Source organism: Scomber scombrus, chromosome 19 (genome assembly GCF_963691925.1).
Source record: "Scomber scombrus chromosome 19, fScoSco1.1, whole genome shotgun sequence".
NCBI lineage: Eukaryota > Metazoa > Chordata > Actinopteri > Scombriformes > Scombridae > Scomber > Scomber scombrus.
Genome location: NC_084988.1, coordinates 146,642 through 171,807, shown reverse-complemented (window position 1 = coordinate 171,807; position 25,166 = coordinate 146,642). Strand labels below are relative to the sequence as shown.

Below are 25,166 nucleotides of genomic sequence, written 5' to 3'. Positions count from 1 at the left end.
TTTCTTTATTCTGTAAAACAAACAAACAGGAAACTTATTGAAACATCGACTCCGAACCTTTAATGAGACGTTCACTGTTAATGTTAGTTCATTAAAGCAGCGTTAACGAGCTGACTCAGTAAACTGTGATGTCATCATGAGATTAAACGTTAGCATGCGGCGTGCTGAGGCTTCTTCTTCTTCAGTGGTTTTTACGTGTTGACTCTTCTTCTTCGCTGTTTTTTTATCTTTTAAAACTCGCTTCAAATGTTTTGAGTCGAATCCAAACGTTTTCTCTCTAGACACGCTCAGTTTATAGTTTCCTGTCCAGCAGCCAATCAGAAACAACCGATGTTAACAAATAAAAACTCGTCTGAACATCAAAACGTCTCAGAAACGTCCAAACAACCAATCGCCTGCTGCCTCAGAAGTTGCCGTGGTTACGTGATGCCGCGGAGGACGGCGCTGATGATGCGGACAAAATAAATAAAAGCGTTAATCTCAGATCTGTAAACAAAGAAATGTCGGAATCATCGTCGCGGCAACAGCAGAGCTTCCGATTGGCCGGATGGCGTGACACGTTTTCTGCTTTACAGGAAATTGGAAAACAAACTGTGGCTGCTGTGACATCATCAGCTGGGCGGGGCTCCTCTCAGCCCCAGAGGCACCAGCCTCGGCATCGGCCTCCACGCCACGCCGCCCTTCCTCTGCGGCGGCGCCGCCCCTCCCCCCCCCGCCACGCTGGCACTGCTGGCGGGCTCTGCCCTTTTGGCCCCGCCCACCTTCATCTGCAGCAGGGGGGGCGGGGCCAAAACGCCGCCTGAACCCGCTCCCTCCTGCAGCGCCTCTGAGTGTCCGTTAAGCCCCGCCTCCTCCGTCTCCGTGGCGACGGTGTCGTCAGAGTCTGAGTCCAGCTGCAAGAGCCACGGGCTTTGGCCCCGCCCCTCGCCGCCCTCCGGGACGTCCTGTTCTGGTTTCCCCGGTAACGCCTGTCCGTTGAGGAAGACGATATCATCAAGAAGAGACGTCAGATTCTCGTAGTCTGCGTCCTGCTGTGGCCCCGCCCCCACAGGCCCCGCCCCCACAGGCCCCGATACATCAGCATGACGGGCGGCGCTCGACCTCGAGGACTCCGAGGAGGACGGCGGTTCCTGAGCAGCGGGTGCAGACGAGCAGAATTCAGATGTGATGTCGGAGCCGTCCTGATCTTTACTCTGGTCTGACGGCCAATCAGAGATGTCCGCAGGGCGAGGAGGAGCTTTCTCTTGCTGTGGTGGTGGTGGTGACGGTTGTCGTGGTGACGGTTGTCGTGGGGGATGAACGAGGTGCAGCAGGTTGTTGAGGTTTGCAGCTGTGGACGATAAAAACACATGACTCCTCTGATCAGCTGATAAATGTAAACAATGGAGGAAATATGATGAGGTCATCAATGAACAGGAAGATGGTTCTGTAATAAGTCAATTAATTAGTTATTTAGTTAATGAGTCAGTTAATTAATTAAATATTGACTACTGGTTTATATTTAATAATTAATTAACAGCTGATTAGTGACGGTTGGGCATCAGCTATTCGTTACTGAGTTGGTGAGAAATGACGTCAGCTGTGAGTCAATTAATGAGTGTTTACGTTTACATAGTTAATTAATTACTGGGTCAGTTAATGAATCAGCTGGTAGGTGATAAAGTTTAAGGGTTAATTATTGGGCAGGTAGATGATCAGCTGATTACTCACTGAGTCAATTAGTTCAATGTTAATTAGTCTAATTAAACAATCAGGCATCAGGTTAATTAGTCAACTGTGCTGTTAGTTGCCTGCAAGGTTAATGTTAGTTAATTAGTCAGTTAGTTAATTAGTGGGTTAATTAGTGGGTTAGTTAATTAGTTGGTTAGTTAATTAGTGGGTTAGTTAATTAGTTGGTTAGTTAATTAGTGGGTTAGTTAATTAGTTGGTTAGTTAATTAGTGGGTTAATTAGTGGGTTAGTTACCTGCTAGGTTAGTGACGATGAAGGGGGCGGAGCTGCTGTAGATCTTACCGGTCGGTGGGCGGGGCAACGAGGTGAGATGTATCTGCTGATTGGTCAAACTGGGAATGTTGAGAGTGACTGAGGCCACGCCTACAGAGACAGGAAGAGGTGTTAGACTTCAGAATAAAAGCCACGCCTACAGAGACAGGAAGAGGTGTTAGACTTCAGAATAAAAGCCACGCCTACAGAGACAGGAAGAGGACAGGTGTTACAGCCTTCAGAATAATAGTCAGTACCTGGGGTGGGGGGCTGCAGCACTGTCGGTCCCGCCATCAGCGGACTCAGGGTCAGGATCTGTTGCCCCGGCAACGCTGTGCCAACCAATGACAGAACCTCAGTGGGAACCACAGTGTGAAAGGAAGATGCCGCCGCCGGGGTCGCTGTAAGGGACAGGAAGCTCGTTAACTTCACACAGCCAGGCAGAAAATGAGGCCAAAGCGGAAGTAACTTAAAACTGCATTCTATCAAAAGGCCACCAGGGGGCGACCGTTTTGGTGTCAAAAGGACTTCCGTCTCTATACAAGTCAATGGAGAATTCACCAACTTCTCACTTGATTTCTAACCTCAGTAAACGTTTTCAAAATGTGTTTATGGTCTCAATCGCTAGTTTAAAGCCTTCTTCAATGCAGTATGATGTTCATTTGGGACATTTTGGCCTCCCTGATTTTATATGTGACGATAAAGCAGGGTATGCATTAGGGCGTGGCTACGTGGTGATTGACAGGTTGATTGGTTCACAGGTTCAGGAGGGCGCCTCATGCTCCTCCTGATGCCCATATTAGTAGAATCCCTGTTTTATTTTTCCCAGCATGCACCTGAAATGTTCAAGATGGCGCTGCTCAGATCCGATACTATTGGCCTCCGAGCAGCAGTCCACAAACCAATGGGTGACGTCACGGATGTTACGTCCATTTTATATACAGTCTTCACACACCAACAGGAAGTCTCACACAGTCGTACCTTTCTGCGGTGACGTCGGCGTCGGGGTCTTGCTGCGGGACAGGATGTTGGGGATCGTCCTCGGCCGGTCCCTCTGCACAGGTGCATTGTGGGATGCGGCGGGGGCGGGCTGGGACACATTCACGACGCAATGACTGAAGGTCTGCTGAACAGGTGAGGGGACAGGTGAGGTGGTGGGCGGAGCTGCATCGTTATCAGAAGCAGTTCTCCGATTGGCTGTTTGGATCCTCTCATGCTTCCTCTGATTGGACGACAGGTGCTGCAGCTTCCTCAAGATCCTCTGCTCACTCTTACCTGCAGGACAGGTAAACATAGAGTGATGTCATAGTGTCACAGTGATTATAGTGATGAGGTCACTGTGTGATGATGTCACAGTGATGAGTTCACAGTGATGATAGTGATGAGGTCACAGTGATGAGGTCACCTGAGCACTGGGCGAGGTGTCGGATGTGAGCCGCTCTCTGCTGGTTCAGACAGATCTTGACACTTTTCAGATTGTCCATCTGACTCTGCAGAGACCGGATCTCCTGACGAGCCTGAAACACAGAAACACACCTGTGGATTCATCCGCCACTGAAAGTAGTCCCCAAAGTCTCTGTTTCACTTCCTGTTTATCTGAAGAATGACACCTGTTGTACTCTTGAACATTTTACTCTTCGGTCAAATACACACATCATGTTTATAAAATGTATTTTATATTTTACCTGCTCCAACAGGTGATGCTGAGAGCCGACTGAGATCCGCTGCTTCTCGCTCAGACTGCAACAAACAAACATGTTCAGTGTTTGGACATGAAGCTGAAATCTAAAGCTGACGAGCAGCTGAATATATATACGTATATATTTATGTATGTATATATTTATGTATAAATACTCAGCTGAATAAAGCTCAGCTGCAGGAATTGTCTTACTTTGAGTCCACGTTCCTGATGATCCTCGCCAGCCTTTCCTGAGCTGTGTTCAGCTGACTCTCCTCTGCCGTCTCCATGGCGACGCCCCGAGCCTTCTCCTCCTGACAAACAAACACAAAGATGCTGCGATCAGGTGAAACTCGACATCTGAGTGCTGACACACAGCACACTCTCATCTCAGCTTACGTTGTTGACGGTCGTCTTGGCGACGGCGCTGGTCGTCTTGGCGACGGCGGCTTCCTCGTCAGACGAGTTGTCCGTCAGCTCGTCCGTCTCGTCCAGCAGGTTGACCTGCGACAGACCCCTCTCCACTCTCCTATCACTTTCTGCCGCTGTGTCGGTAACATCATCGTCAGACGAGTTGTCCGTCACTTCGATGGAGTCATGTGACCTCTGACGGTGTAACGCAGCTGCTGCGTTTGCTCCTGCTGAACAAAGAACAGCTCGTTAAGATGGAGGGTGTGGTCAGTGATGCGTTTGTTGTACCCAGGCGGGGAGTTCCGGTCCTCTGAAATGAGGCCAACGCGGAAGTAACTTAAAACTGCATTCTATCAAAAGGCCACCAGGGGGCGACCGTTTTGGTGTCAAAAGGACTTCCGTCTCTATACAAGTCAATGGAGAATTCACCAACTTCTCACTTGATTTCTAACATCAGTAAACGTTTTCAAAATGTGTTTATGGTCTCAATCGCTAGTTTAAAGCCTTCTTCAATGCAGTATGATGTTCATTTGGGACATTTTGGCCTCCCTGATTTTATATGTGACGATAAAGCAGGGTATGCATTAGGGCGTTGCTACGTGGTGATTGACAGGTTGATTGGTTCACAGGTTCAGGAGGGTGCCTCATGCTCCTCCTGATGCCCATATATGTAGAATCCCTGTTTTTATTTTTCCCAGCATGCACCTGACATTTTCCAGATGGCGCTGCTCAGATCCGATACTATTTTTCCTCCGAGCAGCAGTCCACAAACCAATGGGTGACGTCACGGATGTTACGTCCATTTCTTATATACAGTCTATGATTGTACCTGAGGATGATGATGATGACGGAGTGATGAAGGAGAGGTAATCAGCCCTCCTCTTCATCAGCCTGCTCTTCCTCTTCTTCAGGTGCGTTTCAGCTGTCCTCAGCTCCTGGATCAGCTGCACTGCCTGAAACACACAGAAGCTGTGAAGAAGAGAAAAACTAAAGTGACGTCAGACAGGAAGTGATGTCATGGTGAGCGTACCTTATTCAGCGTGGAGACCTTCGACGTCTTCTCATCAGTCAGTGCGACCTCGCGCCTCAAACCATCGAACAGCTCACTGATCTTCCCTCGCCGCTCCCGCTCCAGCACAGTGTGAAGAGGCCGCTGCACAGAGAGATGTGATGAGGATGAAGATGATCACATGACCACCGATCCCTTCGTAGGATCAATAAAGTTCACTAAAAACATTGTTTCTGTCTACTCGACGTTTCCAGGGATCTGATTGGTCGTTGAATTAACAGCAGCATTGGTTGCCATGGTGATATCCCCTGGTTAATATGATGTGAGGCGCTGTGATTGGTCAACAGAAATCTAACACAGCGCCCCCTGCCTGCAGGTGACCCTCATCAAGTCAAGTTAATTATAATTTATATAAATAAGGATGACGGTGTTTCATTTCACACACACACACACACACACACACACACACACACACACGCACACAACACACACACACACGCACGCACGCACACAGGAAAATACTCCTAGGGGAAACATTGATCATCTTCCTCTCACCTTGATCTTTGTGGGGGGGTTCTTCTCTCCGTGGTCGCCTGACTCGTCACTGAAGTCCGACGAGTTCTCCGTCTCTTCACTGGAGGAGTTCACCAGATCCTCCACCTCCTGGGCCCCTCCCACCTCCTGGGCCCCTCCCATCTGCTGGGCTCCTCCCACCTGTTGGCCAACTCCCACCTGCTGGCCCCCTCCCACCTGTTGGCCCCCTCCCACCTGCTGGGCCCCTCCCATCTGCTGGGCTCCTCCCACCTGTTGGCCAACTCCCACCGTGTCCCTGGTAACGACCTCCATATCTTCATCCACACAGATGATGTCCAGGTCCCCCGTGCCACAGGCCGGCTCCGGCTCAGGGGGGGAGGCAGGCCTGACCTCTGACCCCCCTGCTGACACCGTCACAGTTTGGATCCCCGGCTCGGTGCCCCGGACGGCAGAGGGTTTGAGGGAGATGAGGCTGAGAAGCGCCGGGGGAGGAGGCCTGAGGGAGCCTGATGATGTCGCCGGGGGGGGTGGGACTTTAGTGACGACCACATGATCCTTGTTGGAGGGGGGGGGGAAGATTTTTATGGTACTCTTCTGGCCCGGGAGACCAGATCTTGGGGGGAGGGGGGGCAACGAGAAGGACCGGAGGCCAGAGAGGGAGAAGGGGGAGGGGGAGGAGCCTGCAGACGTCGGAGGCCGAGGGGACGTGACAACCACATGATGCTTGTTGGAGGCGGAGGGGGGGAAGATCTTCAAGGTGCACGTGCTGGCTGTGATGGGTGTAGCCTGAGGAAGTGAGGAGGGGGGGGCTGAGGTGAGCAGAGAGAGGGGGGGAGGGGGGGTCAGTCAAACCAACCAAACAAACAAACAAACCAACCAAACAAACAAACAGGCGATCAGCTGACTCACCGGGCTGACTCGGGTCGGGGGTCACGGGTCTCAGCTGGCCGATGCGGAACAGCTGGACCAGTTTCCCATCAGGTCTGCGGTAGTACTGGAGCCCTGCTGGGCCCTGGACCGGCTGCAGGAACATGGTTGGGGTGGTGGAGGAGGATGGGGCCGGGGGCCGCGGAGGCGCCGGGACCTGAACCATCAACAGCTGAGAGCCTTTAGGTGCCGCCAGGCCTGAAGATGGTTTCACAGAGTCTGAAACACAAAATTACAAACAACTCGTTAACTTCACACAACTCCATCCATCCATCTTGTTTCCGCTTATCCGGGGTCGGGTCGTGGGGGCAGCAGCCTAAGCAGGGAAACCCAGACTTCCCTCTCCCCAGCCTCTTCGTCCAGCTCTTCCCGGGGATCCCGAGGCGTTCCCAGGCCAGCCGAGAGACATGGTTTCTCCAGCGTGTCCTGGGTTTCCTACCGGTGGGACGTGCCCTGAACACCTCACCCGGGAGGCGTCAGGGAGGCATCCTAACTAGATGCCCGAGCCACCTCATCTGGCTCCTCTCAATGCGGAGGAGCAGCGGGTCTACTCCGAGCTCCTCCCAGATGACCAAGCTTCTCACCCTATCTCTAAGGGAGAGCCCAGCCACCCTACGGAGGAAGCTCATTTCGGCCGCTTGTACCCGCGATCTCGTTCTTTCGGTCACTACCCAGAGCTCATGACCATAGGTGAGGGTAGGAACGAAGATCGACTGGTAAATTGAGAGCTTCGCCTTTCGGCTCAGCTCCCTCTTCACCACGACGGATCTGTGCAGAGTCCACATTACTGCAGACGCCGCACCGATCCGCCTGTCGATCTCCCGCTCCATCCTTCCCTCACTCGTGAACAAGACACAGAGGTACTTCAACTCCTCCTCTTGGGGCAGGATCTCATCCCCAACCCGGGGAGTGCACTCCACCCTTTTCCGGCTGAGGACCATGGACTCGGATTTGGAGGTGCTGATTCTCATCCCGGCCGCTTCACACTCGGCGGCGAACCGATCCAGTGAGAGTTGGAGGTCACGGTCTGATGAAGCCAACAGGACCACATCATCTGCAAAAAGCAGTGACCCAATCCTGAGGTCACCAAACCGGACCCCCTCAACGCCCTGGTCCATAAAGATTATGAACAGGATCGGTGACAAAAGGCAGCCCTGGCGGAGTCCAACCCCCACCGTAAACGAGTCCGACTTACTACCGGCAATGCGGACCAAGCTCTGACACAGAATGGACGGCCCGTATCAGGGGGCCCGATACCCCATACTCCCGGAGAACCCCCCACATGACTCCCCGAGGGACACGGTCGAATGCCTTCTCCAAGTCCACAAAACACATGTGGACTGGTTGGGCAAACTCCCATGCACCCTCAAGGATCCTGCAGAAGGCGTAGAGCTGGTCCACAGTTCCACGACCCGGAAAAAAAACACATTGCTCCTCCTGAATCCGAGGTTCGACTATCCGACAGACCCTCCTCTCCAGTACCCCGGAATAGACCTTACCAGGGAGGCTGAGGAGTGTGATCCCCCTATAGTTGGAACACACCCTCCGGTCCCCCTTCTTAAAAAGAGGGACCACCACCCCAGTATGCCAATCCAGAGGCACTGCCCCCGATGTCCACGCGACGCTGCAGAGTCGTGTCAACCATGACCATGACAGGAACTCTGGGCGGATCTCATCCACCACCGGGGCGGGGGTGGATGACACACACAACTCCTTAACTTCAAACAGCTCGTTAAGGGTCAGGTTGTTTCCTCACCTGTCGGGACGGCTGGGGTGCTGAGGGGGGGGTTGGCGGTGGAGGAGGGGGGTCGGGCCGGGGGGGACAGGTCTGCAGTCTGGGTTTGGGGGGGTCCAACTTGTTGCTTCCTGTTGAACCCGACGCGGCCCGTCAGGTACGCTGCCAGCCGATTGGCCGGGTGGAGCGCCCCCATCTTCCCCAGCTGGATCTTAGCCAGAGGATACAGCTTCCCGTTCACCTGCAGAGAAACAGACTTATTGATTATCTGATTAGCTGCTCTGGATCAATCAGAGAGATGAAGTGACTCATACAGACGTTATTAATGAACCATGAGACTCGTCACCTGGATCAGCTGATCGGTTCCTCCCGGCTGCTTCCTGTCAGCTGACAGGAAACCGGCGGGAGAGATTCCCGTCAGGAAGGGCAACGCCGTGTTGAGCAGCTTCTTCTTCTCTGCTGTTGTTTCCACTTCTCTCCCTTCATCCTTCTCCTCCTTCTCCTCCTCGAGGTCTCCTTCTTCCACCTCCTGCTGCCAATCTTCCAGAAGCTCCTCCTCATCCATCACCTCCTGCTGCCAGTCCTCCAGAGGTCTCTCAACCTCCTTCAGCTCCTTCTTCTCCTTCAGCTTCTTCTTCTCCTTCACCTCCTTCTCCTCCTTCAGCTCCTTCTTCTCCTTCAGCTTCTTCTTCTCCTTCACCTCCTTCTCCTCCTTCAGCTCCTTCTCCTGTCAATGCAAACAGGAAACAGCTTGATTTATCACTGAGTGGAACCAACACAGAGTCACACACTCTGTAATTTACAAAGATAAAATAAGAAATGGACGTAACATCAGTGACGTCACCCATTGGTTTGTGGACTGCTGCTCGGAAGCGAATAGTTTCGGATCTGAGTAGCTGTGAACCAATCAACCTGTCAATCACCACGTAGCCACGCCCTAATGCATACCCTGCTTTATCGTCACATATAAAATCAGGGAGGCCAAAATGTCCCAAATGAACATCATACTGCATTGAAGAAGGCTTTAAACTAGCGATTGAGACCATAAACACATTTTGAAAACGTTTACTGAGGTTAGAAATCAAGTGAGAAGTTGGTGAATTCTCCATTGACTTGTATAGAAAATTCATGCCGCTAACATTTCATCATCACTTTGTTCAGATCATTTTATTTACTTGTCATTTTTCTATGAAGTGTTTTTTAACCATTTTTATAACAAACGTCTCCCAGATGCTCCGATCGTTCAGCCTACCTCTCGCTGTGGTTTGGTTCCGGTCCGGTCCTCCTGCTGCCGAGCCTGTGCTGGTTTCTGGCCCAGTCTGGGCTGGGAGATGTGGATCTTATACTGGATGCAGCGCTCTCCGTTGCTCTCCTCCACAGTCTGACTGACCGGGCTCACCAGGTACCGGCGGAACCAGAAGGGCTCGTTCAGGCGGTCCTGAGCCATCGCCTCGCAGAGCTTCTTCAGCATGCAGTCCCGGTCCGCGTCGCTCCTCCAGCGGCACTCAGCCACGATGGTCAGACGCTTCGACGGCTTCGGGGTCGCTGCCGGCTCGCGTGCTGAAGAGAAACAGAACCGAATCACTTTCAGCTCTGAGCAGATAAAACCGGGTTCATCAGTCAGAGTCCAGAATGATTTCATGTAACAGGAAGAGATGCAGGTCCTGTTTCTTTTAAATATTGTCCTAAAACTTTCAACTATCTTTTATTTATGTTCTGTTTTATTTTATTTTATTTTCTTGTATCTTAAATCACAGGAAGTAGCTTCATCTGTTTAAACCATAGACTGTTTATAAGAAATGGACGTAACATCCGTGACGTCACCCATTGGTTTGTGGACTGCTGCTCGGAGGCCAATAGTATCGGATCTGAGCAGCGCCATCTTGAACATTTCAGGTGCATGCTGGGAAAAATAAAAACATGGATTCTACTTATATGGGCATCAGGAGGAGCATGAGGCGCCCTCCTGAACCTGTGAACCAATCAACCTGTCAATCACCACGTAGCCACGCCCTAATGCATACCCTGCTTTATCGTCACATATAAAATCAGGGAGGCCAAAATGTCCCAAATGAACATCATACTGCATTGAAGAAGGCTTTAAACTAGCGATTGAGACCATAAACACATTTTGAAAGAGCTGGACTCTGGTTCTGGTTCCATGCAGACGGACTGAGTGATGCACGGAGCTGCAGACACAGTTCACCTACCTGAGGCAGAACCGCAGGGTTTGGTTTTTACTCTGTCAAGACTCATGTCCGTCTTCTTCAGAGACTTCAGCCGAGTTTCTTTAGACTTCACATCTTTAGACTTCACGTCATTCGACGCCTCCTGGAAGAAAGACATCATACTGTCAGTATATCATCACATTTATTCTAGTATATCCGATAGCGCTGCTTCCTCCTGAAGTTCTACTACAGGTATCAACACTCGGACCACTTTAGTTCTGAGTCATATCTGGGCCTCGACTAATGATTACTTTCACTATCAATTAATCTGTCATTCAATCTCAATTAATCAATAATAATCTTAACATCAGTGTAAAAACAGCAGAATGTGAATGTCTTAGAGACCCAGTGATGTCTTCAGTTTGCTGATTTTGTCAAATATCACAAAGCATTTAAAATGGACTTCAGCTGCCAATCAGGATCTTTACCTTCTGCTTCTGTTTCCTCATCTTTCCTCGGTAAGCTCTGACCCGAGCACAGCTGCTGGAGTCCAGGCTGCTGCTGCTGCTGGAGTCCTGCAGACAGACGGAGACGGACCTCAGAACCAAACGCTCAAACACAGCAACGGAGCTCAAGACACGACAGACGATGTTAAACCCGGACTGAGACACTGGAGCTAAATGCTTAACGTCTGTCTCTAATTAGCACATTTTAAACTTTATTAGTGTATAAAAGAGACGGATTCTTACAGCTGAGCAGGACTCAGAGTTGGGCTGAGGGACGCAGACCGGTTCTGGATCTGAGTCTCCGCTGTGCCTCTTCCACAGAATCCGGACCCGCTCGGCAGGCTGGGAAACGCTGTCCGCCTCCTTCAGAACTTCAACAGACACATTCAGTCACTTCAAAAGCTTAACATTGATTCACATTCCTGATTCAGTTCAAACAAACCACGACAGAGACTTCCTGACACCAGTTATCATTATTATTATTATATTATTATTATTATTATTATTATTATATTATCATCATTATTATTATATTTATTTTTATTATTATATTATTATTATTATATTATTATTATTATTATTATTATATTATTATCATTATTATAATTATTATATATTATTATTATTATTATATTATTATTATTATATATTATTATGATTATTATATATTATTATGATTATTATATATTATTATTATTATATTTATTATTATTTTATTATTATTATTATTATATTATTATTATATTATTATATTTATTATATTATTATTATCATTATTATTATATTATTATTATTATTATTATTATTATCATTATTATCATTATTATTATTATTATATTATTATTATCATTATTATCATTATTATCATTATTATCATTATTATTATTATTATATTATTATTATTATTATATTTATTATATTATTATTATCATTATTATTATATTATTATTATTATTATCATTATTATCATTATTATTATTATTATATTATTATTATTATTATCATTATTATTATATTATTATTATTAGCATTATTATTATTATTATATTTATTATATTATTATTATCATTATTATTATATTATTATTATTATCATTATTATATTATTGTTATTATATATTATTATTATTATATTATTATATTATCATTATTATTATTATTATTATATTATTATCATTATTATTATATTATTATCATTATTATTATATTATCATTATTATTATATTATTATTATTATATTATTATTATATTATTATTATATTATTATTATTATTATATTTATTATATTATTATTATTATTATTATTATATTATTATATTTATTATTATATTATTATTATTATTATTATTATTATATTTATTATTATATTTATTATTATTTTAAACTGCAGGAATCAGCTGGGAAATCCCTTTATGAAGTCTAAGCTGTGATGATGTCACTCTTACTGTAGGCCATCTTCATCCTCCTCCTCCTCCTCCTCCTCCTCCTCCTGTTGGACTCCTGGTTGGAGGAGCTGGAGTCGGACCCGTCCAGGTTCTTCAGCAGCACCACCTTCTGTTTGAGGCAGCTGCAGCCGAACATGCAGCCGGGCCGGCCGCAGTGACCCGGCCTGCAGCTGAAGGCCAGACTGGAGCAGACGCAGCCGAGCCGGCAGGACTCGTTCAGGCAGGGGGGGGCCCGTCTGCAGGGGGGGGGGATCGGAGCGGTCGGGTTCTCACTGACGAAGCCCTGAAACCACAGAAACCATTAGAGAGGAGGACAGTGATGTCAGAACAATGTCAGAGCGATGTCAGAGCGATGTCAGAGTGATGTCAGAGTGATGTCAGAACGATGTCAGAGTGATGTCACAGACGTACCGATAGGGTGAACAGTGATGTCAGAGTGATGTCAGAACGATGTCAGAGTGATGTCAGAGCGATGTCAGAGTGATGTCACAGACATACCGATAAGGTGAACAGTGATGTCAGAGTGATGTCACAGACATACCGATAAGGTGAACAGTGATGTCAGAGTGATGTCACAGACGTACCGATAAGGTGAACAGTGATGTCAGAGTGATGTCACAGACGTACCGATAAGGTGAACAGTGATGTCAGAGTGATGTCAGATCTCAGAGTGATGTCATAACGATGTCAGAGTGATGTCAGAGTGATGTCAGATCTCAGAGTGATGTCATAACGATGTCACAGTGATGTCAGAGTGATGTCAGAGTGATGTCACAGACGTACCGATAGGGTGAACAGTGATGTCAGAGCGATGGCGGCCCTCTCCCGGGTGATGCAGGTGCGGCGGCGGCCCTCCCACACCACGCCGTCCTCCAGGTCTTTCTGCTTCAGCAGCGCTCGGGTCACCACGGGTCGGCCCCCCCCGGGCGAGTCCTCCCCAAGCTCTGAGTCCGACTCCAGCGGGGCCATGTCCTCTGAGCCCTGGGAGGAGCTCAGGGTCTGGGACCAGTTCTTGGGTTTGAGCCTCTTCCTCCTGGTGGGGGCTTGGGGGGGGTCAGGGGACGGATCTGTGTGTGCTGCTCTGACTTTCAGCAGGTGTTTCTTTGCTTTGGGGGCCTCGGTGCTGGAGTCTGTGGGCTCTGGGGGGCCACTGACTGCAGGACTGGACTCCGCTGGACCCACACTGGTAGCAGCTGTTGGTTCTGGTCTGGGTTTGTTCTGTTTCAGACCTCTCAGCCTCCTCTCTCCTCTGCGGAACGTCTTGGGCTCTTTGGGGGGGAGTTTGGGTCTCTTGGAGGGGGGGACGAACCCAGAGATGAGGTCCGAGGTGGGGGTGCTGCAGGTCTGCTTCAGCACGCTGTCCAGGGTCCGAACGTAGCTGCTGCTCCGGGTGGGCAGCTCGTAGACCAGCGGCGCCGGCGGCTGGGAGAAGCTGGCGGCGCGCTGGTCGAGCAGCTTCCCTTCGTTCTCCAGATACTCGTCCAGCATGTCGCTGCAGAACGCAGACAGGTTCCTCTTGGTGGAGTCGGAGGAGCAAACGGCTGCAGGGCAGAGAGCAGCGGTGAGTCTGCAGGTTTATTTCACTGATGTTTGGAGAGAAATCGTCTTTATTTACCTTCCGGTTTGGACGGTGGAGGCGCTTCAGCCGGAGCCTCTGAAGGAGTGAACTTCTCTCTCCAGCCTTTAATCTGAGTGACGTCGGTCGTTTTTCCCGTTCGGGACACAAACGCAGCGGGAACGTCTGCAGAGGAAAGCCTGAGTTAGTCTGATGGATCCGAATAAACTTTATTATAACTTTATTATTAACTGAGAGGTGATCATGGGTTGAGATCAGAGATGAGTCGACTAACCGATTAACTAAATATCTGCTGCATGCCGACATTTAAAAGAGCTAAATAGATCATGTGTCAAAAACAACTTTCAACAAGCTTTAACTGCTAAACTTGTATTAATTTAAATGATAATCAGCTTTTATTTCTTTACACAAACACATTCATTAAAAGAATAAATCTAACCCCTTAAAATATAACGTTATAACCAACGCTGAGCATTTCCTTTACATCACGTTAGCAATGAGAGACGTAACGTTAGCTTTCTCTCTGAGACTAGTTTGAGCGTCAGGTCCGTCTCCCTTAGCAACCGTCACAGCAGGGCCGACCATTCATTTAAATTTAATGGCGATATCGATGTTGGCCACGATTATAAAAACGTAACAATCGGCCTAAACTGATTATTGTTCCGCCCGGCGCACCTGGGACACACCCAGCGGGTTCTGTGTCCTTATGTTCGACCCGCTGGAGCAACGCTGTGTTAAGGTCTGGAAACATTTTGGCTTTGAGCTGTCGGACGTCGATCAGAAGGAAATAGTGTGTAAACTATGTCTCATTATCGTGTCTGCGTCCCAACGGCAACACGAGCAATGAGTTTAACCATCAGAGAGGGAGGCCCCTGCTCTACGAGTCCGACTATGATCCGGGTTGGGGAGTAACGCCGTCACGTATTTAAAATACATAATACGAGTAACTGTATTCTGTTATAGTTACAGTTTAAATCGGTGTATTCAGATTACAGTTACTTCATTAAAAAATATAACTACCTCGCCGGGGGGAACAGCGCCTCCTATAAATTAAAAACGTCTCAGGGCAGTTAAACCAGCACGATTATAGTCACATGACACCGTGGCCCGTCAATGTACAACTACAAACTATCTCATACTTGGCTGTTTTCATGGTTAAGCGTCTAGTCTAATGTCTGGTTGCATAATATTCTTAGTAACAGCTTCTCCAATGTCTCTGGGTCAGTTTGAGTCTATTGAAGCCAGGTTCCAGTTATTTCCATGTCCTGGAGGATGAATAGCAGATAGCTTAGCTCATCGTCCTCAATGCTAACACACAGTCTTTGTCTCCATCTAGTGGCTGAACGGTGCTACTGCGACAGATTTAACTGCATTACTTTCTACAGGGCGGGAATGTTTATGTTATTAGAGGATTTAATCTTTCATATTTCTGCTGGAGCCCAAGTTTTTCTTCTTTCATCAATATTTAAGAATAAAAATTGTAATTTTAATTTCCCTAATTTCTGAGCTGTGGAAATTAATAAAGGTAAAAGCAACTGAAGAAGGGTGACTCTTGGATATTTCTTTAAATAGTATCAGCTGGAGGACATTTGTGTTTTGTGTTTGTGTTCTCTGTAAAGTTATTATATGAATATAAAGTAGATGAAGGGTTAGCTAGGATAAACGTATATATATATATATATATATATATATATAATATAAGGTATAAGGTTAGCTGGATAAAGAGTGACTGACTGTGAGCAGGAGGCAGCTCCTTGCTGAGCGGCTCCACGCTGCCTCCAGGGGGGGGGTGGAGGGGGCGGAGGGGCCGTGGGGGGGGGAGGGGCAGACGCACCCCCAGATACTGCAGGTCGATGGACAGAGACGCGTCCAGCAGGCTCATCTTCAGCCCAACTGAGGAAAAACAGACAAAGAGAACATCAATAAATAATTAAACTTTAAAGTCGTTTTATTTTATTACCTTCATGTCGTCCTCCCGGGTCTGTTCTGACTGTTCCTTCCTTCCTTCCCTCCTTCCTTTCCTTCCTTCCTCCCTCCTTTCCTCCCTTCCTTCCATCCTTCTTTCCTCCTTCCCTCCTTTCCTTCCTTCCGTCGTCCCTCCTTTCCTCCCTCCTTTCCTTCCTCCCTTCCTTCCTTTCCTTCTTCCTTCTTCCTCCTTTCCTTCATTCCTCCCTTCCTTCCTCCTTTCCTCCCTCCTTTCCTTCCTTTATATTTATATTTATATATATTTATATATATTTATATTTATATATATTTATATATATTTATATATATTTATATTCGTCGCTGCTTCTCTAATTACTGAACATTAACTTTGACTGTAAATCATTAATTTAACCTAAAAGCCAAAAACATGAATAAGCTGTAAATTCAACCAAATAAGCAAAATGACAACAAACACTAAACCAATGAAATATAAATAAATAAAGATGATGAAGTGAAGTCGGACCTTCCTGCAGAACCGGATGGATGACCTGTCGGTGTTTCATCAGCTGCAGATCTCTCAGCAGAATCTTCTCAAACGCGGCGATCGGATCCTCAAAACTCTCCGAAGGTTCGACTGGAGACGAGAAGTTTAAATAACAGCTTCTGTAAATCTGTCAGACTCCATCAACCCAGACCCGTCAGCGCTCTCCCAGGTTCCTCCCTTTCACCTCCCAACCGGAGGTTAATGTACCACCTGCTATACCCACAACCCTCCAGCAGGGGGCATCGTTTCTGTCCCTGGGTCTGTTACAAACCGCATACTGTCCTACTACTCGTACTAACTCTGTCGTCATGTGTAGTATGTGATTTATAGTATGAGAGAAGTTCCCGGATGGTTGGACTAGATTCAGCAGAAATGCGGAGTATGCATCAAGAGCTGACTACTCACACTCAAATTACCCAAGATGCACCATAACTTCTGAAAACCCAAAATACAAACGTCACAGATCATCAGGTTAGCTACAGCGAGGGTATGTTCGCTTCCTGTTTTCAAAATAAAAGCACCAATTCTATCGTTACGGTTTTCTTAATAAAAAAAGGTAACGGGTGTTTTATTTTGTGAAAATAACCGGAAGTGTGTTACTCGCTACGGCTAACTCCGAATTCACAGGAACCAAACTTTAAACAGGTGTTATTTGGACAGATTAGCGTCACATTGTGGATCTAAAGGGAAACTTTACTTTCCCGCCTAAAAAGGTTATAAATGTGGATAAAGTGGTTTATTTACAGAGTTAGAGCTGAAATTAAATCAGCTTCGGCCTGATGATTTCAGCTCGGGTAGGAACGAAATGCATTGTGGGTTATCGTGTAAACGGTCTGCTTACTATCTGGTCGTTTAGTGTGTAGTATGCGGTTTCGAACACAGCCCGTCTTCTTCTTGTTGTTGTTCAGTCAGCTGACAGGAAACACTCTGCAGGGACTGATGAGCTCTACTGCAGCCGGCCAGCAGGGGGCCACACAGCTGTCATCAACTAATCATTGCAATGTGCGTTCTGGTTATTCAGAGTTTATTTCTAATAGGACAGAAGTGAGAGACTAAAGAGGGCAGAGTTGGATAATGGGAGCAAAGAACTTTCTTATCCTACATTTGAAGAATCGTGTGTTATATCTGGATATCGAAAACGTTTGGTCCATAAGGCCACAGACCGGTTAAGGGTTAGGATAACAACGCCCTGACTCAGATGTCACATTTACCTCTTTTCAAACTTTTCCCTCTTTCATCGTCGACTCCGCTGATCCGCTGCTGTCGACCCGGCGGCCGACTGTTCACTTTCAGCCCGGCTTGTAGTTTGGCTTTATTGTCCACGGTGAGTCTCCTGAGATTCACCAGGAGCTCCGGATGGTTCCTCTTGAAGTTCGGACTGGAGAAGTGATGCAGCGTACCAGCGCCGGTCAGAGCCGAGCCGGACGCGTCCGCCTTCCTGAAGCCGTACAGGTTGAGCTGCCGGACGAAGCTGGAGAAGTTGGTGGTTTTGAAGGCGTCGGCGTTGTCCGAGGCGACGCCGTCTTGAGACAGGATGTGCTTCTCAAAGAGCCGCTGATCGATGACGATGACCTCGCCGCTGCCGTCCCAGCTGATGGCTCGGCTGTCCGGGTTCGTCACCAGACGCCACAGTTTGGCAGGGAAGTTGTTGGGGTTGATGCAGTGAGGGAGTGAACTGTCATCCATGTTTATATCTGGAGGGAAACATCAGCTGTCATCAACTAACAATCTGATTAAGTAACGTGTTAGAGTAATCTGATTACTCTTTTGATGGAACAATGTACCAACTGAGAGCCGTTGCTCAGACATCGGTTCTGATGAGTCTTTGAAAAACTGGTCAGCACTGAGATTTTAACCCTCCTGTTGTCCTCGAGTCAAGGAAGGAAGGATGGGAGGAAGGAAAGATGGAAGGATGAAAGGAAGGAAGGAAGGAAAGAAGAATGAAGGATGAAAGGATGAAAGGAAGGAAGGGAGGAAGAAGGAAGGAAAGGAGGAAGGAATGATGGAAGGGAGGAAGGAAGGAAGGAAGGACAGAGGACAGGAGGAAGGAAGGAAGGAAGGTAGGAGTGAGGGAGGAAGGAAGGAAAGGAAGGGAGGAAGGAAGGACGGAAGGAAGGAAGGGTGGAAGTACTAGTTACTTTATAATGGAGCATGTTATGCTAGTTTGACAGCTAGCACATCTGTTTTAATGGTAGATCATTGTAGCTAAGCTAGCTCCTGTTACCTCAGAGTTAGCTTATAAAGTTAAATATCGCTTCTCGTTAACTTCACGTAAGCATCAAGTTCCAGTTTCGTATCGTTAGCTTCTCAAAACAAAAAGAAAAAAAGTTCAAGCTAATCCGAATAAGAAGTTTCTACTTCCTGTTGTTAGCTTAGTGTTAGTTGTAAGTTCCTGTTAGCATAGAATTAGCTTCTACTTCCTGTTAGCTCAACTACAGAGACACGTGAGGCTAAACTGTTGTAACAGATGAACTTCACATCTTCAACATGTTTTTAACAGTTTTTAATGAGATAAGAAGCTTCTGTAATAATAAATAATAATAAGTGTTGCTTACCGTCCGTTTCCTCCGCTGCTAGTTGTCGGACTTCAGGCGCCGTGCATGTTTCTGCTGCCGGTCCGACGGCTTCAGGAGAGTCCACAACGTGAAGTTTGAGGGCCTCCTAAAATATGAATCATTTTAATCACTCAGTGAAACTATGAACACGGAGAACAAACATTAAGTTTGTCTTGATATCACTTTAATCTCTTTTCTTTAACTTCTGTTGAGTTCTTTGAACCTTTAAGGCTGAATAATGAACTGATGATTTCACTTATCAATTAATCTGTTTTATTATAACAACATGCCAAGCTGACGTCAAATCAAAAACTGCTCATTATTTCATTATTGTCTATATAATTATGACTAAGAGGACTAGAACATATTCACCTTCGAGAAGCTGAAATCTGTGAATTTTTGCAATTTCTTGCCGTAAAAATGTTTTTAATGACGACATGTTGAAACACTCTGAGGCCTTGGGGGCAAATTTCAAAGATGCTTCACCTGTAAAACCACCATCATTGGTAAAGCTCACCAGGTAAACTCACCACAGCTGCTGCATCATCATCTGGAATCATGTGATGCTCATTGACCTGTAAGCACCACAGTCGGCTAGTATATATGATCATGTGTTTCAGGCTTATTCCTCCAGGATTATTACAATGTTGGGAAATCTAGAATATGTTTCTCCACTATTGACCAGCTGTTCATGGGGCTGGGTATCGGGACACTGTACCTTTAGATAGATAGATAGATCTTTATTTACCTTTAAAGGCATCAACTGAAATGTTTCAATTAATAAATATTAATAATTTGAAGACTGTGTTGAGGAGTGGGAGGTTGAGGGTCTAATGCTTCACATGATGGGTACAGAATACAGTACTTAGTCACTTTAAGGGTACCTAGATTGGTGTTGGTGTCATCATGTTTTTAAACGATACCAGCCCTATCTACTCAACACCGTCAGGCTTCAGAACCACAGCACTGAACTGCTCTCACTGCATTAATCACTGATGAACATAAGGTCTCAGTTCTTAGTGTTTGGGTTAGGGTTAATCATCTGGAATAGTGGGCTGGTCTTTCTGACTGTGTTGTAATCTGGTATCTGAGGAACATGGCAGCTGCCTCGGTCCTTTATTATTCCCATTGTACATCATCTCGCCTTGACTTCCTTCTCCATGCACCTTGGAAGTAGGTGAAGTTGTGCCAGAAATCTCCACCCGGTTTCTATTATGAAGACAAACTACTGGACCACAAATGAAGATGTGCTTCACTGCTCCCTCTATAAAAACCCTCAGTAGTATTTCCTCTATTATGAGGAGTACATCGTGATTTCAGACACTAATCAGCTGATAAGTTGCACCAAAGGTCACATCTATAAACTGCAGTGCGTTACACTGTGGGATCGGATGGGCTTCAGTCGTGGTTATATTTACACTCAGAATTCAGATAGACGAAGGTTAATAAAGTCCACTACAAAATTATTAGAGATTAGGGACATGGAAACAATTTGAGGTACGGTAGCCTGAAGGTGACAAACTGGGGGGAATCTGTAGAAGGACAATGATTTCCTGGAATGGGCAGTTAATCAGTATCAATGCTGGTAAATAAAACTCTGGCTCCTCCTGGTTCTGATCTCTGAACATAATATTGAATGCTCTGTGACAAGTTGGATGTTGGTGGTTTGTTTTGGGCTTCTGGTTCCCTACAAAGAACAAAGATCCTGGAAAACATGATGTGCTTTACCTTTGACGTGAACGAGATAAATAATTGTTCCTCCACTTCCTCCAGGCTCGGCTGCATGTTAGTGTAGATGGATTCATCCAGCGTCTGATCCACATCCGTCTTGGCCACCTTTCGCCGCCACGACTTCTTGCGTTTGCAGGGTTTGGGGGCTGGGACTGGTTGCACTTGCTGAGGAGGATCATGTGCATTAGCTTCTACTGTACTAGGAGGCGGACAAGGAGCTGGCACTGCCTCCGTGTTAGCAAACTCCACCTCCATTCCAAGATCATCATCGGTGGAGAAAAATTGCACAAGTTCAGCGATTGAAGGCGTAGGCGACAAAGCATCACCATCCAATGAAGAAAAGGTTGGAGACAGTGGCAACTGAAGAGTTAGAGGAGACAGTTCTGCTGGGAACGGCAGCAATTGTTCGTTCTCTTGAAATGATGGAGTAGGATCAGGAGGAGGCGTGGATGTAGTGTCGAGAGTCTGTGACGCAAGATGGGAAGGAGACTGGGAAGGCAACAAAGGTGCCGCATTAGATACTAACGGTAGAGTCTGTGGTGTTGACTGAAAAGTAGTAAATGAAGTTTCTGTGTACTGTTCAGTAGGAGGTAACACGGTATGCCATTTAAACACAGAATCGGTAGAGTCTTCATTAAGCAGTAACTCTTCAGGAGGAACCACTGCTGGAGTTGGTTCAGAGGGAGCAGAGCTTAGTTCTAAATCTATCACGGCAGGGAAGGGAGGTAAAGGGTCTGATGAGCTTGCAGGTGACAAAGACTCAAATCCAAAAGGTGAACACTTGGGGTCAGGAAGCAAGGAATCAGGTGACTTCGGGTCTGAAGGTAGTGTGGAAGACTCAGTAACGGTTGGTGTTTGGGGAGTGTTCAGGTCAGGTAACACTGTGTCAATGGGTGGTGACAAAATCGAAGTTGCAGAAGAGGTAGCAAGAGTTGAGGAAATGGTGGACAAAGATATCCCAAGGGAACAAAGTGGCTGATCTGAGTTGGGTAACACTGATGTACTAAGTGGTAATGTTGGCTGGGAGACTGAGCTTTCAGGAAGTGTAACTGAGGCCACGTAATCATCAGTTCTTGATCCCCTTGGATCTGGTGCGGCCCCCACATCTTCACATGACGGACTGGAAAGCTGAAGTGTCGTTTGAACTGCTGGTCCAGGGACTATCAAACCCACTTCACCTGGATGGAGATCTGCACTGTCAGAGGACTGGTTGTCTGGTTTTGCAGTATCACCAGTAGGATCCTGGATGGGACTAGTTTCATTGTTGGTGTGATCAGACGGTGCACATCCAGAAGCTGCAGCACAGCCTGGTGTTTCTGGCAGGGATTCAGGTGGGAATGCAGCGGGAGGAGACTCCGGTTTGCTCTTCACCTTCTTGGATTTTGTTGAATGCTGCTTCAAAAAAAGAGCGAGTGCTGGCAGGGGCAGAGGCGCCGGACGTTTATGCTGCTTCATGTTCACCTCTGTTTGAGCTTCTGACTTATGTTTGTGGTCAATGGAAACGTTCGGTGACACTGTTGGAAGAGCACCAGCCGCTACTGGTAATTTATGACTGACCTCACTGACATCTGTCCTAATTGTGTCCTTGCAGTTCAATGAATTCAAAAGGTGCCCGTCCTCCTTGACCTTCTTCTTGGTTACAACAGTTTCACTTTCCTTTAAAGGAGATGTTTCACTGTGCTTTTGGACGAACGCGCTGTCCCTATTAGGAACATCTGGTCCATTGCCTTTCAAGGCTGTAGTTTTAGTGTTGGGTTGCTTGGTTCTGTGACCGGTGTCAGAACTGATGCTGAGCTGCTCCAGGTTGCATCTTTGCAGTGAAACATGAGCCTCCCGAATCATTTCAGAAATTAACTTCTGGGGTGAACCTGAGTTCCTGCTGAAGGAAATCAAACAATAAAAACATTACATTAGTGACAACAGTATTATTTACAGTGGCATGTCATAGTATAAAGTAGTAAACTAAAGCACACTATCTGCAACTTGTACTCACTAGGAACAGTCACATAGAGTACAAACATGAATGTTGACATGGAGAGACACTGCAACTTCACACCTTAGAGATATCAACGTTTCACTATTAATCACATAACCACAGTGTTGCAAAGTGTGAGGGACTGAAAGATCTATTTTGGTACCTCAAGCCTGAGTGCATTGTGCCATTGAGACTTCTTGTGACTAAACACATTGAAAACCCCTTTGAGGTGAAGAAAGTTAAGCTAACCAGGGCTGACAAGCTATATCAGACCACCAACTGCTAATGTACTGAAACAGGCATCCCTAACCCACAATACCAGTCATGGCAACCCTTCATGTATTAGCTTATGTTTGATATATCAACTAAAGTAACAGTAAGGATATACAAAGATTAGTATAGTGTATACATTCAGTAAAATGTAAAAAGATATATATATGGAGCCAAAATTGGTGAAGACTAAAGGAGGCACATTAGATGAAACAATGTCATCAAACATCTACACATTCAAAAACATATTTCCTCTGAAGATGGATATTCAACAGAAGTTGGTCTTCATTATTGTCCTCTCTTATAAATCTGATGTTTGAGACAAAGAACTTGAACCTGCCGTCGTCACTGTATTATCTTACCAAGAACTCTCCCCTGTAACATTAGCAGCTGGTTGATCTTTGTTCGTAGTGGCATTTTTCTGGAGGTCAGCTAGTGCTGATGGTTTTGAGTCAACTACTTTTGAGCTTCTAGGTTTATGGTTTGCAAGCAAAGACTTCAAGCTCTTCTTCACAGGATGTTGCTCGTTGGTTGTTGCGCCTTCATCTTTGTGAGAGTCTTTGCTGATATTTGATTTCAGCTTCAGGCCCCATGAACTGGAGCCATCTTCCTTCAGTCCTTTGGTAAATGGGTTGTAGTCGACTTTTAACTGAGTAAACCGTGAGTTCTGGTAAGCAGTGACTGCCATGAACTCAGTCTGTGGGAAAGTAAATGTGACAACATTGGGACCATTTAATTTTATGTCTTTAGCAGCTTTGTCAGTTTGGACCACGTGCAATCGTGGCAGGTAGCGGTGCATCGGATGCAGGATAGTGTTCCCCTCTTGGTCTGACATGTTGCTTGTTAGCTTCAGTTTGTAGAAGGACACCGGATTCTGCATCCAGTGTTGACCTGCTGACGGCGACTCTGGATGAGCAAATGGCTGACTCTTCACATGACACTCTGCCTTCCCACAGACTTGCCAGACCTTGCCAGTCCACTTGTAACGACTGTTGTCTACAGTTTGAACGTCCATGATCAAACAGTATTTCCTGGATGGCTGTAAGCCAGAGATGCGAAAACGGCAATACGGAAACATCCTGCTGCCTTGTTTAGTGAGAATCATCTCAGTCTTGCATCTGAAGAACTCATTCCACATGCTGTTGTTGTCCAAAGTCACTTTGATGCCCCTGCAGACGCTCTCAGGTGACAGGTTGTCTGACTGAGGATTGGAACTGGCCGGATGTTTCTTAACAGGAAGTCCACCAGACATCTGGAGGACTTCCCTTGCTGGGTACATGTTGGATTTACCCATCATGTCTGCCTCTTTGCTGGTTACATGAGTGCCTTGCTCCATGCCGCCTTCGCTTGCCTTCCCTGGTTTCAGGGCAACCAGGTGTGCAAGTGGATGGTTGGCTGCAGGCGCTGCTGCAGGGGTGGTTGCCCCTTCTTGATGCAACACCATTCCTTTCTGCTTCTTCTTAGAAGCCATGAACAGGTCTTCGTCATCTAAAGGGCAGGAGGATCCTGCTGTTCATACATCGGAGCAAAGCTTCAAGTCGGCATCCTGAAAAACAAGAATAATAAACTTCCATTATATTTAGTTATTATTTATGTCATTTCTTTAGTCATGGTAGTTGTTCTGGTAAAAAAATGTTTATAGATAACATCAATGTTCCTGAACACGGAGCTGCAGAACGCTCCTGCATAACTAAGCCGTAGTGACGGGTTTTATGAGGACATCCATTAGTTTATATACCATGTTTCCCCTTTGGTGCCTTGAGACTGAAATCAGTTCTCGTATGAACCCGTAAAAGGATTTGTTGTTGTGTGATTAAATTGATAGCAGCAAGAGACCTTCAACACATAGCAGCAGTAGCTTCACTGTTTTCATTTAACAAAGCTTTTCTGTTCATTACTGTCCAAGCGTTCTGCCCTGAACCGTTTCTGATAGTGTTGGGTACACATCAGGGTGTGCAATATGGCGGTATTAGATTAGACAGTTAAAATGTCTCCACAAAATGCTTTTACAGAGATCGTTAAGATCCTTCTACAGTGCACATTGTATAAGTCTGCTAGCAGGATAACAGATAACAGCAGACATGGCGAGGACACAGCACACAGCATATCATATTAACCTGTTAGCTGAGCTGCAGTTAAACATCAACGTTTAGCTGCTAACTGGCAGCACTAACTGCTGTCATAGTGATAGCTAG

At 46.5% G+C, this 25,166-nt stretch overlaps 1 protein-coding gene across 1 annotated transcript; it reads right to left on the bottom strand.

Annotated features, from left to right (window-relative positions):
* Positions 1-20: 20 nt before the first annotated feature.
* mgaa (MAX dimerization protein MGA a) lies at positions 21-24,148 on the bottom strand. The gene is made up of 27 exons (XM_062440766.1): positions 23,334-24,148; positions 20,724-22,605; positions 18,996-19,101; positions 17,652-18,134; positions 16,420-16,530; positions 15,705-15,863; positions 14,010-14,135; positions 13,178-13,935; positions 12,395-12,677; positions 11,194-11,321; positions 10,933-11,019; positions 10,487-10,607; positions 9,529-9,836; positions 8,623-9,003; positions 8,298-8,517; positions 6,524-6,760; positions 5,636-6,423; positions 5,102-5,224; positions 4,901-5,024; positions 4,060-4,301; positions 3,874-3,974; positions 3,668-3,722; positions 3,388-3,499; positions 2,964-3,257; positions 2,240-2,383; positions 1,965-2,093; positions 21-1,330 (listed from the first exon to the last, which is right to left on the bottom strand). Exons 1-27 carry the CDS (start codon positions 24,107-24,109, stop codon positions 612-614), a joined length of 8,997 nt encoding a protein of 2,998 aa, XP_062296750.1. The 5' UTR covers positions 24,110-24,148; the 3' UTR covers positions 21-611.
* Positions 24,149-25,166: the final 1,018 nt, after the last annotated feature.